This window comes from Apium graveolens, chromosome 6 (genome assembly GCF_009905375.1).
Source record: "Apium graveolens cultivar Ventura chromosome 6, ASM990537v1, whole genome shotgun sequence".
Taxonomy (NCBI): domain Eukaryota; kingdom Viridiplantae; phylum Streptophyta; class Magnoliopsida; order Apiales; family Apiaceae; genus Apium; species Apium graveolens.
The window spans coordinates 1000522-1015477 of NC_133652.1; the positions used below are offsets into that span (position 1 = coordinate 1000522).

The window sequence follows — 14956 nt, forward strand, 5'->3', positions numbered from 1 at the left end:
AAAACACTTGCATCCAAGTACATGAAAATACTTCTGATTTGGCTTCTTTTTCTTCACCATCTCATATGGTGTCTTTCCATGCTTGTTAATGAGTGTTGCATTCTGAGTGAAACCAGCAGTCTGCATAGCTTCAGCCCAAAAATAGGTTGGTAGCTTTGCTTCATCAAGCATAGTTCGTGCAGCTTCAATAAGAGTTCTATTCTTTCTTTCAACAACTCCATTTTGTTGTGGAGTTCCAGGAGTAGAAAATTCCTGCTTTATTCCATGGTCAAATTCTTGAACTCAATGCCATTATCACTTATGATCTTCACAGAATCTTTCACCAATTTATCCAGTTGCTTGACATGATCAATCAAGATAGATGCAGTTTCACTTTTTGTGTGCAAGAAATACACCCATGTGTATCTGGTGAACTCATACACTATGACCATAGCATATTTCTTCTTTGCAATAGACATGACATTCACTGGACCAAATAGATCAACATGTAGTAGGTGATAAGGCTCAAGAATTGATGATTCAGTCTTGCTCTTGAATGAAGATTTTCTTTGTTTAGCCTTCTGACATGAATCGCAAAGGCCATCAGGAGCAAATACTGATTTTGGCAGTCCTCTCACAAGATCTTTCTTGAATAGTTCATTTATATTGTTGAAATTTAAATGAGAGAGTTTCTTGTGCCAATTCCAGCTTTCTTCAGTTGATGCTCTACTTATCAGACAAATTGCAGAACCATCTGTACTTGTTGAAAGCTTGGCTTCATAAATGTTACCATGACTGTATTCTTTCAGAACAACTTTGCCTGTAGATTTGCTTACAACTTCACAGTGTTCTTCAAAGAAATCCACGTGATAACCTCTGTCACAGATTTGACTAACACTCAGAAGATTGTGTTTAAGTCCTGAGACCAGAGCTACTTTTTTAATGATGATATTTCCAAGATTGATATTGCCATATCCCAATGTTTTTGCAATATTGCCATCTCCATAAGAAACACTTGGGCCGGCTTTCTCCACAAAGTCTGATAATAGGGCTTTATTTCCAGTCATATATCCTGAACATCCACTATTCAGAACTAGGATATTTTTCCTATTCCCCATCAATCATAAAGACCATTAATGATTAGTTTTAATGACCCAGACTTGCTTGGATCCTTTGGCCTTATTAAGTTTGTTAACATTTGTAGCGGATTTAACATCCGAGTTTATGTTAACATTTTTCTTATCAGCATTTACACTATCAGACTTTGTATCAGTACTTACACTAGAAGGAACAATGCTAACTTTCTTTAAAGAAGGTTTTATTTGATAATAATTATAGTATAAACTATGATATTCCTGACAAGTATAAATGGAATGCCATAAACTACCACAATGAAAACAAGGATTTTGTGGCCTATATCTAACAGACCGACTCTTAACTCCTGAATTTGAAGGTAAGGAGTTTATGTTCTTATTCTTCCTGCAAAAAGAAGCTAGATGGTTAGAACTTCCATAATTATGACATGTTTTTCTAGGAGCATTAGGAACAGGCTTGTAATCATTACTTTTATTCACACCTTCCTTTCCATTCCTATTTTTCCTAGGTGACTTTACCTTGTTTACATTCTTAACATCTTTCAGCTTATGCTTAAGCTACTTCTTTGTCATTAAGCCTACGTTAACTTCAGTTGGCTTTTCCTGTTTTAGTTTGCCAGAAGTTAATTCCTCTTTAACTTCTGATTTATCAGTATCAGACTTTACAGCTACAAACTTAACAGGTTTCAACTTTGGCTTTTGTTTAACAACTATAGGCTCAATTTCTACAGTTCCTTTATCATTCTTATCATCTCCATAACCTAAGCCCTCTTTCCAGTTTCCACTACTTAACAAATTATGAGTTGTTCTTCCAAAGTTAGTCCAAGTTCTGATAATCTCTCTTTCCATTTCTAACTTAGTTTTTACAGATTCATTCATTTTAAGTACTTCATCCCTAACATAAAAAGCATCATCTCTATCTTTCTGAGTTTGATGGAACATGACTAACTCTTTTTCTAAATAATCATTCCTCTTTTTACAAGCAAGATTTTCAGAAGTTAATATTTCACATGTTAAAGTTTGATCTCTATAACTAATAAACATGGTTTTAAGATATCTTCTCAACTCATTAATATCATCAGTATGAAAGGCATAAGTAGTTTGAGGTACCTTTAACTCAGCAGCATCATAACTGCTATCAGCATTTGCCATCAAGGCATAGTTTTCTTCACTTTCAGAATCTGAAGTGTCTGTCCAACTTTTCTTCTTTGTGACAAGAGCCTTGCCTTTGTCAATTTTCACTTTCTTGCAATCAGGAGATATGTGGTCTTTCTCACCACAGTTGTAGCATTTGACATTTGTGTAATCTCCTCTGCCAGACTTCCCTCCTTTGCCTTCATATTTTCTGAAACTCTTCTTATCAGAACTTGCGCCTTTCCTGGAAAATTTCTTTCCCTTCCTGAATTTTCTGTATGCAATTCTTGTGATTCCTTTCACCATAAGAGCACACAGCTTCATCATCTCTTCATCAGCATCCATCTCAGGCAAGCTTTCAGTTTCCGAGTCATCATCACTATCAGAACTTGATGACTCAGTATCAGACTTTGTGATAAGAGCTTTTCCCTTGCCTTTCCTTGAGGTAGTTGTTTTTGGAGATTCCTCCTCAGCCTTAAGAGCAACTATCCTTGACTTTCCTCCTTTCCTCTTGCTTCTTTGTTCCATCTCAAGTTCATGAGTCTTGAGCATCCCATAAATTTTATCAAGAGTTGTTTCTTCAAGATTATAGTTGTCTCTTATAGTGGTGGCCTTCAAATCCCATCTTTCAGGAAGTGCGAACAAGAATTTAAGATTTGAATCCTCAAGATAATATTCCTTGTCAACTAGTGATAAATCATTCAAAAGTTTGACAAATTTGTCATATAAACCAGTTAATAACTCATTAGACTTTGAGTCAAAGTGTTCATACTCTTGAGTGAGTGTAGTCTTCCTGTTCTTCTTAATTGAATCAGTTCCATGGCATCTTATCTCCAAGGCATCCCATATCTCCTTTGCAGTCTTGGAGTTAATTACCCTGTTTGACATTACATTATCAATGGCACTATGGAGCAAGTGTCGTACCTTAGCATCCTTAGCAATTGATGCGATATCTTCAGCAGTGTAATCACTCTTCTCCTTTGGTACATACTTTGCTCGTTGACCTGCAACTACAACAGCGAGTTAGGTTGGCTTGTGTGGTCCTTCATTGATTCTGTCAAGGTATTCTGGATCAGTAGCTTCCAGAAATATAGACATCCCCACCTTCCATATGGAATATTCAGATGGTTTCAGTATGGGAACTCTAACAGTCTCATATCGACTATGGATTTGAGTCTTTGGAGGTTCTTCAGTTTTGGTGGGCTTGGTTGGAGTTTCTTCTTCAGACATGATTGTTTTTGGATCTTAAACTGTTTGTGTGTTAACAGATCTGCTCTGATACCACTTGTTAGGTCACACACACTGTAGAAGGGGGTTGAATACAGTGTTTATCACAATCAAATCAAATTAAAGAACTCAAGTAACAGAAAACAGACTTTATTCAATATAATAAACTCTGTTACAATATGGAACTGTCCTCTCTCAGTGATGAACAAATATCACGAGAGCTGCTAGGGTTACAATGAATATTATTCTCGATAATGATAACACTTATAGTGTAAACCCTATGTCTGTGTTTATATACTACACAGTTACAAGATAATCACTAATTGATATGGAATATAATTTTACTTCCTAAAATATATCAATCAGATATCTTTTCTTCCAAGTATTCTATTCTTCATAGAATTCCTTCTTCATGAATATCTCTTCTTGTGTTTATCTTGATCTTCTTTTCTTTCAATCAGTTGCCTTCCTTATCTGAAAGTCTCCTTTAAGTCCTGATATTATCTTTTGATAAATATCTCCTGATAACTTAAGTTCTGACTTCAGTATAAGTACTGATTTCCAGTTAAGTACTAATTTTTCCTGTTTAAGTAAGATCTGAAAACTTAACATAAATCACATTAGACATAACATTATCAAATATATCTAACATTACGAAACGTTATAAGGCACAAAAATCAGGTGGTCTTTGTCAACATGTCACAACAAACTTTCCGCCAAGAATGTATTAGGGTTATCCCATAAGTGATACACCTGATGAGATGATACAAAAGAGAATTTTGTTGCCATGTCGAGATTTTTTGATAAAAATACCTCAACAAATACTTTTTAAACAAAGAAGACCCGCGATTAGAAATTTGTTGTCAATTTATGAAATTTGATTTGTACTCATATTACATAATATAAAAGAAGAGGGTGGAAGCGCTTAGCCATTAAGCATTTAGAATCTCTAAAATATTTCTTTATTAATATGCTCGATCCACGGGTCGACATCCCAATAAGGTCCCATTTCAACCTGTATATCAGTAATACGATCGAACATGATAGCAAGACGAACAAACTCCAACACTCCATGACATACATCTTCTAGAAGAGGATAACCAAATTGTCTTGAAGATACATGAACAATGGACTCCCTTGTTTTCTCCTTCTTTCTATCTGCATGCTTCTGATTCACTTTATCTTCAAATTTCTTTTGGCCTATGGCATTCTTACAATTTTTCTTGTTCACGGTACTCGGAGATGTCTAAGAAACAGGAAAACAATCAAACAATCAGAAAGTAAATAATATTTTTTTGTAAAATAGACAAATCATATTGATAACTAAAAATTAGAGATTTAACCTCAAGTTTCATTGAAAACAATTTTCGGGGCCAAGCTAGAAAATACCCAGGCACTTCACAACAAGGCTAACCTTGTCACAAGGTCTCGGAAGCTTAGTATTGAACTCCTTCTTTTCCGCCACTTCAAATTGGGCCCTCACATATCCTTCTTCAAGTTGAATACCATGAAAAATTCTATCATTCAGAACATTTTGCAAGATCCCTCTCCCCACGTATATCTACATCCCGGATCCACGTACAAATAGCAAATATTTTTTCCCTGTATTTTTAAATATTATCGATGACAAAATATAGAACAAAAGATTATAATCATATTTGAGAATATATCCTATAAATAGATGTATACGTGAGGAACGTCTGCATCAAACACAGATCAGCGTAATCATGAACTTTATTATCCATGTCAAAATTATCCATATGACTCGAACCTCCAGATTGTGCACGCGGAGTACAACCCTTAGTTTTTAATTCCTTTCAGTGCCAGCTCTGAACCAGTGCTACCAGTGCTCCTGCACTGGGCCCACTGAATCCAGGGGCCCAAGATTTTTTTTAGCCCAATATATGTTTAAGTATATATCTGTATTTGTATAGAATTTTAGGGCCTTTTTTTAGCCCATTCATCTTCAATTTCTCGAAGCATCACTTCAGCAATCATCATAATGGTGGATATTATCATATTAAAAATCAATTGACTCCATAGTTGTCTTTCAAGTTCCAATTTAGGGATTAAATTATAAAGGTAATTTCAATCTTTTATTTTAGTTATTTATATATTATACCAAAACTGTAGCACCTGCTTGTTTCTCTATTCGTAATCAGATGCTACATAGTTACATGTTCTTTATACTTTTTACGATTTGGTGAATTTTATAAAATTGTAATTCTTTAATTATATTTAATATTTGAGTTGTAATTTTGAGTTAATTTGATTGGTTTATGAATTATAATCATTAATCTATTATTTCATTTAAATAGTTTTTACAATTTTTTTCAGTGTTGGACTTGAGTTCAGACTTGATCATTGTTGTTAATTTAGAATTGAAGATCAGGCTCTTGCTGCACTACTTCGGTACTTGTTAGTTCATCTATCCAGGTTTCATTTTCTCATAAGTCTCCTGCCTATTGCTTTAGTGCAAAATCTGCTAGCTGCTTTAGTGCAAAATATGTTTACTAAAAAGTATACACCTGGTAATGACAAAATAAAAAGAAAAAAGTAAGAGGAAGAAAAAATTAGGCCACTAAAGGGATCTCTTGAATTTTTTTGGAAGAAAGCCTAACAACTTGATATGTCTATAAAAAAGAAGAGTACGAAATTGTCGAAAAAGTGGTGTCTCAAATTCATAATACTTTTACACAAGAACACGATGTAATTGATGAAGAGTGTGAGAACGAGATAACTGAACAAGAAACTGAAATGATTGAAAGTGTGGTTATTGAAAATAGGGAATACATTAGTCCTAAAGAGTTTGGTCCACTAACTTTGAATATGTATGATTCTCGGGTATGGGATGGATTAAATAGTAAAATGAGGGATTTGCTAGTTGAAAAGGGCCCTATTAAGGAAAATATGATTATATTTCCCAAGGATAAACGTAGTAGGGGGTTTTCAACCTATTATTCTTATCAAAAATTAAGAAATGGTGAAGTTTTCAAAAGAAAATGGTTAGTTTACCTAAAAGAATTGAATGAAGTATTCTTCTTTTGTTGTAAAGTGGTAAAAAATGCTAGTTCTAAAAATAATTTAGCAAGTGTTGGAGTAGATGATTGAGTACATTTAGGTGAAAAGCTTAAGCAACACGACGATAGTCTTGAACATCTTACCAACCTTAGGGCGTGGGATGAACTCTAAGTTATATTGAAAACAAATCAAACCATTGATAAAGAATTGCAAGAGCAAATTAAAAAAGATACTGAACATTGGATGCAATTTATGATCAGAATAAGTGCTATTGTTAAACTGTGATGAATAATCTCGCATTTCGTGGGAAAAATGAAAAAAATATTTGAAGATTTAAATGGTTTTTTTGGGTTTTCTTGATTCAATAGCTGAGTTTGATCAAACAATGAAGCACCATTTCAGACTCATTCAAGATAAGGACATTCACTATCATTATCTTAGTTAGAAAGTACAAAATGATTTGATAGTAATGTTGGTTTCGAGTGTAAAGAGTGTAATATTAAAGAAAATCAAAGAAGATAAATATTTTTTAGTGATTCTTGATTACACTCCTAATGCAATCCGTATGGAACAAATGACTTTGGTGATTAGATGTGTTGATGTTGTGAGTCATCTTGTAAAAATTGAAGAGTATTTCCTAGAGTTTTTAAATGTGGAAAATACTTCCGGGTTGGGCCTGTTTGGTGAGTTAGAAAATGCGGTTAAATCTCTTGATTTTAATATCAATGATGTGAGGGATAAAGATACGATAATGGTTCTAATATGAGGGGGAAACACCAAGATGTTCAAAAAATATTACTGGATGTTAATCCTAGAGCTTATTACATTCCTTGTGGTTGTCATTCTCTTAACTTACTCTCTGATATGGCAAATTCTTGTATGAAAGGTAAATCTTTTTTTGGAGCATGTCAAGCTATATGTAATGTGTTTGATAGTTCCACCAAAAGATGGAATCTATTGCTTGAATATATTGATGATTTGATTTTAAAATCCTTAGGTATGACAAGATGGGAAAGTTAAATCGAAAGTGTAAAGGCAATAAGAACACATGCTCCAAAAATAAGAGATGCTTTAATGAAATTAGCTGAAATTTCTGATGATCCAAAAATATGTCGGGATGCTGAAAAATTCGCCTCAAATGAATTTTCAAGTTTTGAATTTATATTGAGTTTAAATATTTGGCATGATATTGTGCACAAAATTAATTTGGTGAGCAAGAATTTGCAATCTGAAGATATGGGTCTTGATGTTGCTATTGAAAGTTTAAAAGGGCCGGTTTCTTTCTTTGAGAAATATAGAGAAAATGGGTTCACATCATCTATGATTGATGCTAAAGAGCTTGATAATGAAATGGATATTGAACCTATTTTTCTTATAAAATGTAGGATTAAAAGAAATAGACAGTTTGATGACAATCCTGACACCGAAAGGGAACAATAATTTCGGTTAAAAAATTATAGAACTAATTATTTTCTTGTACTAGTGGATATGGTACTTTCTCAGCTGAAGATAAGATTCAAAAAAATGGAACTTTTTGAGTCTTTTTTTGGTTTTATTGTTTGATGCATCCCGACTCATTTCTTTTGATAATGAAGGACTAAAAAATTGTTGTACGAAACTAGAAGAAACCTTTACTAATGGTGATGATTGCAATATTGATGCAAAACAGTTACTTTCAGAATTATAAATCTTACATGAGATGCTTCCAAGTGTAGCATATGATTGTGAAACATCATAGAATTCTCTGAGAGTTTTAAAATTTGTGAAGAAGATTGATATATTTCCAAATATTTTAGTTGCTTATAGGATTTTATTAACTATACTTACTGTGGCATCTACATAATGGAGTTTTTCAAAGGTAAATTTAATTAAATCTTATTTGCGGACAAGTATGAGTCAAGAAAGGTTGAATGGATAGGCAATTTTGAGTATTAAGAAAAATATACTGATGTGGAGCATATAGTCGCTGATTTTGCTACTAAAAATGTTAGAAGAGGTCACTTTAGATGAGTACTGATGTATTGCCGGTTTCAAATTTTAGATTTTATCAGGATCAAGAAAGGCAAGGCTTAAATGTATGTAATTTTTTTATTTATGATGTACTTTTGCCACTTTTTTATGTTTATAAGATATCATTTGCTTTACTCTATTCAATCATAAAGTTCTTTGAATTTTTTCTTTATATTCATATTAGTAATTTTCTATAAAAGGGCCCTAAATTTTTTTTCGCACTAGGCCAACCAAGTCTTAGGGCCGGCCCTGATTCCTTCATTTTATTAATCAAATAAGAAACATCATTTTTAAATTTAGATAGCTCGTTAATAGTTGATAATGTTTGGAGTGACGCCTTAGTTACACCCCATCCTAAACCTCTCATTCATCCTCGATACTCCAACTACATTATCCGAGCAAGTAAGTCATCATTTCCAATATTAATAAGCTCATGTTCGGGAAAATATGCTGATATGTCAATTTAAAATACCAAAGTTTTATACTCATTTTTAACTTGTAGTAGTATAGTGCAAGACAACGATGCATGAAATTAGTATATAAAATAATAAAAATAAAAATTATTACCACATCCTCAAGAACTTGCAATGTAACACGATCATTGATTACACCATCTACATCACGCCTAGCATATTCCCACATATCTAGTCGGGTCACAACAAGATTTTGTTGCCTTCATTAATTTTGTCTTGAAGCTAGTCACATTATAGATTTCTATGGTTAGACCTATAGCTTCTTTAATCACATAATGAAGACTAATTAGAAGTAATTTCTTAATTCATATGATAAAGAACCATAGTAATTTCTTAATAATATAGTATACATGCATAAGTATTCACATTATATTACGCTTTCTATTTAATTCTGTTGGTAATTTTTAAATATCTACAAATGATATTGACAATTACAGTGAGAGCAGGTTCTAGCAAAATATTTAAGTTTTCATTTGTGATTTTAATGCTTTACAAACTTGTTGATCAGCAATTAAGTTGTGCTTAACAACATTAGCACTCAAAAAAATATTCAAGCTACCCCTTGTATTTATTCTAACAGAATGTCCAGTTTCAACTTGCGGAAAATTAGTACTACATAAAAATAATAGTACATCAATTTATGGAATCCTGTTGTGGCAACAATTCGAAAAGAATTGTAAAGCAACCAGACTAAGTTACTTGCTTGTTTAACTTACAATTTTTTCTCTAATATGCGCGTAGCCAACACATGCCTTCTTATATCCTGCCTCCATTCCCAAATCTTTTTCTTTATTTTTTCACTTTGTTCCTATAATTAAATGGTTAGTGAAATATAATATGCAAAAAAGTAATTTTTTTTAAATAACAAACTACTAAAGAAAGGGAAAAAAGTATACATTGAATTATTCTTTCAATGAATTTGCAATAAACGGTTTCCACTAAGGTCCCACTGTCGCTGTCGATAGGTGTGGGTACAACTTGGGTGGTAAAGTAGAGTAGTTACCATTTTTATCTCGAGCAAGACTCCTCAATCTAGTTCTAAATTGTCAATACAGGTTACCAGCACGATCAATTATCTTTCTCCAATGTTCATCTTCAACCCCACTAAAAGTTTCCTACACAATTGTTTACAATAAATCATTCAATGTTTTAAAACATGAAAATATTTTAAATGCAAATGACGTATATGGATATTTATGTTGTATCTTGTAGTTGTCAAGCCTTCATAATTTAACAGACATGTTGCACTTATAATCATGCCTAATTTCTATTTAAAGGCAGGAGAAGTAAAAAGTCATTGAATGTAAATACAAATAATTAGAAAATCTGAAAAATGCAAAAAAAAATTATGAAATATATTTCTTAAAAGATTCTTATTTGGTAATCACATCTTGTACATATGTGTCAGAGACTATTGAGAATTTAAATAATTTAACACTCTGTTGAGAATTTAACCTTGTACGATAGACATGTTTAAAGTGCTTGATCAATACAAAACAAAAGCCACATTTTCCTTTTTGTAAAATATAAAATTTGTAGAAAGCTTAAAAATATGTAGAAGGCCACTTTTACCGTGTTTTAGGAAAAATAAGCAAAACAAAGGGGTTGATTTATTTTAGGATTTTACAATAAAATGGCGAAATGTGATGGAGTGTTCTACTGGTCTTTATATACTAAAAAGCGATGAAATATACAAAGCCAAGAAAGCTAAAATTTTAACCATTTAACTTTTCTCCTGACCTTGCTCTAATTTTAACCAAAAATAACATTGGAGAAGAACATATTGTACCTTAACTTCATCTCATAAATTCTATTTTACAGTCTTCGGTTCCATTTTGCGCCAAATATCGCATGTAATTGGGATATTCCTTCTTGCATAACAATCGACAAAATGTACTAATATCATTGACGCTTTACCAATTGGTTGTCCCATTTCATTCCAATTAACCTAAAACACATTAGAGATAACTAGTACAAGTAAATAAAAATCTCCTACATAGTGTCAATAATTATATATTTTTAATTACCTATTGCACAACCTCTTCCCACTTGGGTGGCACAAGCATCCCTCGTTCCACCAGCACCACTTGCACTAGAGGATTCAATAGTCATAATCATGAACAAAGAATAAACAAAGAAATACAAATTTAATACAAGATCTGTACACAGGTTTATAAACAAAAATAAATACAGTTGTTGATACTTAATTGAATTTACTAGTTTCCTCTAGTCAATACAAAATTCTTATATTAAAAAGAAGCATAATCTAATATGAATATTTTATAGTACACTTATACTAATCACAATCCTAAACAAAGAAAACACAACAATTAATAGAAGACCACTGCACAGGTTTACAGAAAAATAAACACTTACTAAATTTAAGATATTAGTTTGCTCTAGTCAACACAAAATTGTTATATAGTATTAAACAAAAGCATAATCAAATTAGGCAGTTTTATAGTACCAGATAATAAAAGTACATAATTTAAAATAAACAGAATAAATAATATAAGACCAATTTATGAGACTAGCTTGTATAATAAGAAAGCATACATACATTTCTTAGATTTAATTTTTCTTTTGCATTTTTTGTTCGCCTTTGATGTTTTGTGCCTATGCAAATTGTAAAATTCAGGATTCACATATTCACCCTCATCATGATCATTTCCGGAGTAAAAACATTTATAATCATCACCTATGTCCATATTGGCATGAAAATTCATTCCAACAAAAGGATCATCAATATTATCAAGTTCTATATCTACACTATCACTGACTTGATAAGTGTTGAGTTTGTTTGAAAATACAACAATGGACCACTTCTTATGAACCGGATCAGTAACATATGAGCTTGTGTTGCCATTATGAGCGAATCATCTTTGTACCTAATATTTGTAAGATTACCCGTATAAACCCAGAGGCTTCAACTTGTACGCCTCCGACATTGTTAACCCAATCACAATCAAACACCGGTACTCTAAATCAAACATAATCGAGCTCCCAAATATTTTTAATCCTTCCAAAGTATGCGGTCTCATCTAAAACTAGTTCTTTTTTATTACTTGATGATTGGTGTAGTGTCGTATCAGTAATTGAAACTCCACTATTCTGCATTATGCTCCTTGCATCATGTTCCCTTGTGTTAAAGGTGTACCCATTCATAAGATAACATTTAAAAGAATACAAAAATAAATCAGGACATCTTGATAACCATTTAACTCGATATGGTATTGATTCGTTATTTTCAATTAACTTATTTGCAACATAAGTTTTGAACCAATCAACAAATGTGCGATTGTGTTCCACTTATATCCGGTTAGCACCTCTTTTTGGATGTTCTTCCCTGATTGTTTGCTTATGCAAGTCTACAAAAGGAACAACATCAATGGTGTTGTGTTAACATAAAGGTGCGCATAATGCCATTGTGTCCGATCGATCTCAAATTGTTGACCACCAATCACTACACCATAGATGGCCTATCGCAATGGTTTAATCATGGGTGTTACAAAATTATGTTACATTAGGTATGCTCATCTTAACCTACCGCAACGTAGTATTTTTGATATTACCATAGCTTTTGTAACATGTTACTATAGCTTCAAAGGGTTACATATGATAACATGTGGAAACTTATGTTACAATAGGGTGTTAATGGATAAAAAAGTAATATTTTACAAATAACTAAATATATATAATTATTTGACTTGAAAATTAATCATTCTTGATAATATAATTAAGCAATAATATTAATATTAGCAAAGATTGATAAAATATTTTTATTATTATTAATTATGTAAACTTTACTAATTAGTAACTGATAATTTTTTATTAATAAAAAATTTGAACACTATTTAAACATTAAAGTTTATTAAAAACTAATAAGTGAAAATAAGGGCAGTTTTTTGGACTCTCGTTGGGCTCAAGCAGGCAGGCTTTCAAAGTTTTCGTAGAAGCGGCAGTATTTTGGAAAACCCGGGTATTCAGACAAAGTTCAAATTTTCAATCACAAAAAACCTCTCTCAGCCCATCTTTCAGTCGCTCTCTCTCTCTCTCTCTCTCTCTCTCTCAGCTTTCAATTGAACTAGATTAGCTTAATTCGAGCTAGGGTTTTTAATTGGAATAAGGGGTTTTAATTGGAATTAGGGTTTAAATCATGCGGTTCTCCTTTTAATTGGAATTGGAATTGGGGGTTTTTAATTGGAATTGGAATTGGGGTACTAAATCTCTCTCTCATTTTGTGTATATGTATATATTACCTCTTTCTCCCTCTCTCTGATTTTGTTGTTGTTGTTATTGTATGTTTTTTGATTTTCTTATCATAATATATTCATGGAATGTTTGTGCACTGGCATGTCTACCGTCCACACTATATTTATTGAAACGATGTCTTCATATTTTATGTTCTGGTCAGATCTATATTCTGACCACCATCTTGATGGAACTGTCACCTTCAGAAGTTCACCACTCTCGTCTTTTGCATTAGGAGTAAGTATTATTTGTTCTTTTGTTTAGTTTCTTATGATCTTCTTATGAATTCCTATTATGTATCCCTATATACGATTATATTAGAGGAGTGAATTTAGACAGTTGAATGCCTGAATTGAAGTACTTTTTTATTTTATTTGATTTGAGTTGTGTGCTAAATTTACGTAATTGATGAAAACAGGGCCTAAGGAGTTCACATCTGTGTATTACAGTCTCCAGATATGGAGGGTGAGTGTTTAATATTTGTACTAGAATTGTTGGATTTAGGTATACTAGATATGTGATTTGGTGAATGTAATGGATGTGACTTGTATTCATATGTTTAGGAGATCTTTGAGAAGAATGATGGGGATATTAGTGGTAAAATTGATGCTTCTGAGCTGAGAGAGGCGCTGGTGAGCCTTGGATTTTTGGTGTCACCTCTGGACTTGCTGGTGTCCAAGTTTGACAAGACTGGTGGAAGGAACAAGGCTATTGAATATGACAACTTCATCGAGTATGAATCGATATCACCAGTTCTTGCTCTACTTTTATAAAAGTTAGAGTTTCTTCGAACTAAATCTAACTTTCTAACATTTTATTTTGTTTCCTCTTTTGTTTTTTGGTTGTTTTGATTACAGGTGCTGCCTCTCTGTGAAGGTATAGCTTCTTTATAAACATTATGGTTTTCTGAAAAAAAATTTCCGCACTGTGTATATTGTGGTTAGTTAGCTATAGACAGTAATTGTTGAGTTCGTAGGGAATTATTGAATTACATGTAGAGTCCAGACTTTGACTAATATATTTTTGGTATAACACCTGTTGCGACTTGGAGTGTGAAAACTAAGATTGACATTATATTGTCCGTAAATATTGGACTAAGATATTGGCATGTGTCTGATGAATCAGTATCTCTTGCAGGGACTTACTGAGAAATTCAAGGAGAAGGACACTGCATACATGAGTTCATTCTGCACATTTAGAGCTACAAATTTCTAGTTATTTCCTAAAGTGTTGGTAATTTCTCCAGAAATAGAGTTCATAGTATTAATATCTAAGGATTAAATTTGTTGTGATCCAACCCTTTCTTCAGCTATATATGTGTAGTTAATACTTCTTCCATGATTAATGAATATTACTTAAACTTCTTAACTCTGATTATATACAATCTGATTATATCCTACTATGATTGTCGCCATACTTACATGGTCGGCGACTCTGCACCACGAATTAATGAGTACAACAGTCATATAGGGAACTATGCGTTAATTCCCGGTGACAGGCTTGCAGTTGTGCATACACAACATGAAGAGATTCCAAGCTCAACTTCACACGTAACTTCTGTGGATTGTAAGTTACAAGTTTTCTTTTGCAATGAAATATTGTATTTGATTGTTTTCCACCAAAGTTGGGATCCTGAAGGGTGCCGACCATGGGAGATGCTCTGATTAATTTGATAGACCATAGATTGAAACTGTAATTGTCCATTAGCCTGATTTTGTCCAGCTCTATTAAAAAAATTTAATAACTGAAAGGTGATGTAAACTTAGA

The 14956-nt window shown here is 32.6% G+C and overlaps 1 protein-coding gene across 1 annotated transcript; it reads left to right on the forward strand.

The window, feature by feature from the left end:
* Window positions 1-13597: 13597 nt before the first annotated feature.
* On the forward strand, window positions 13598-14404 carry LOC141663674 (calcium-binding protein CBP-like). Its single transcript, XM_074469462.1, has 4 exons — window positions 13598-13654; window positions 13753-13922; window positions 14047-14065; window positions 14327-14404. The coding sequence occupies exons 1-4, from the start codon at window positions 13598-13600 to the stop codon at window positions 14402-14404; spliced, it is 324 nt and encodes a 107-aa protein (XP_074325563.1).
* Window positions 14405-14956: the final 552 nt, after the last annotated feature.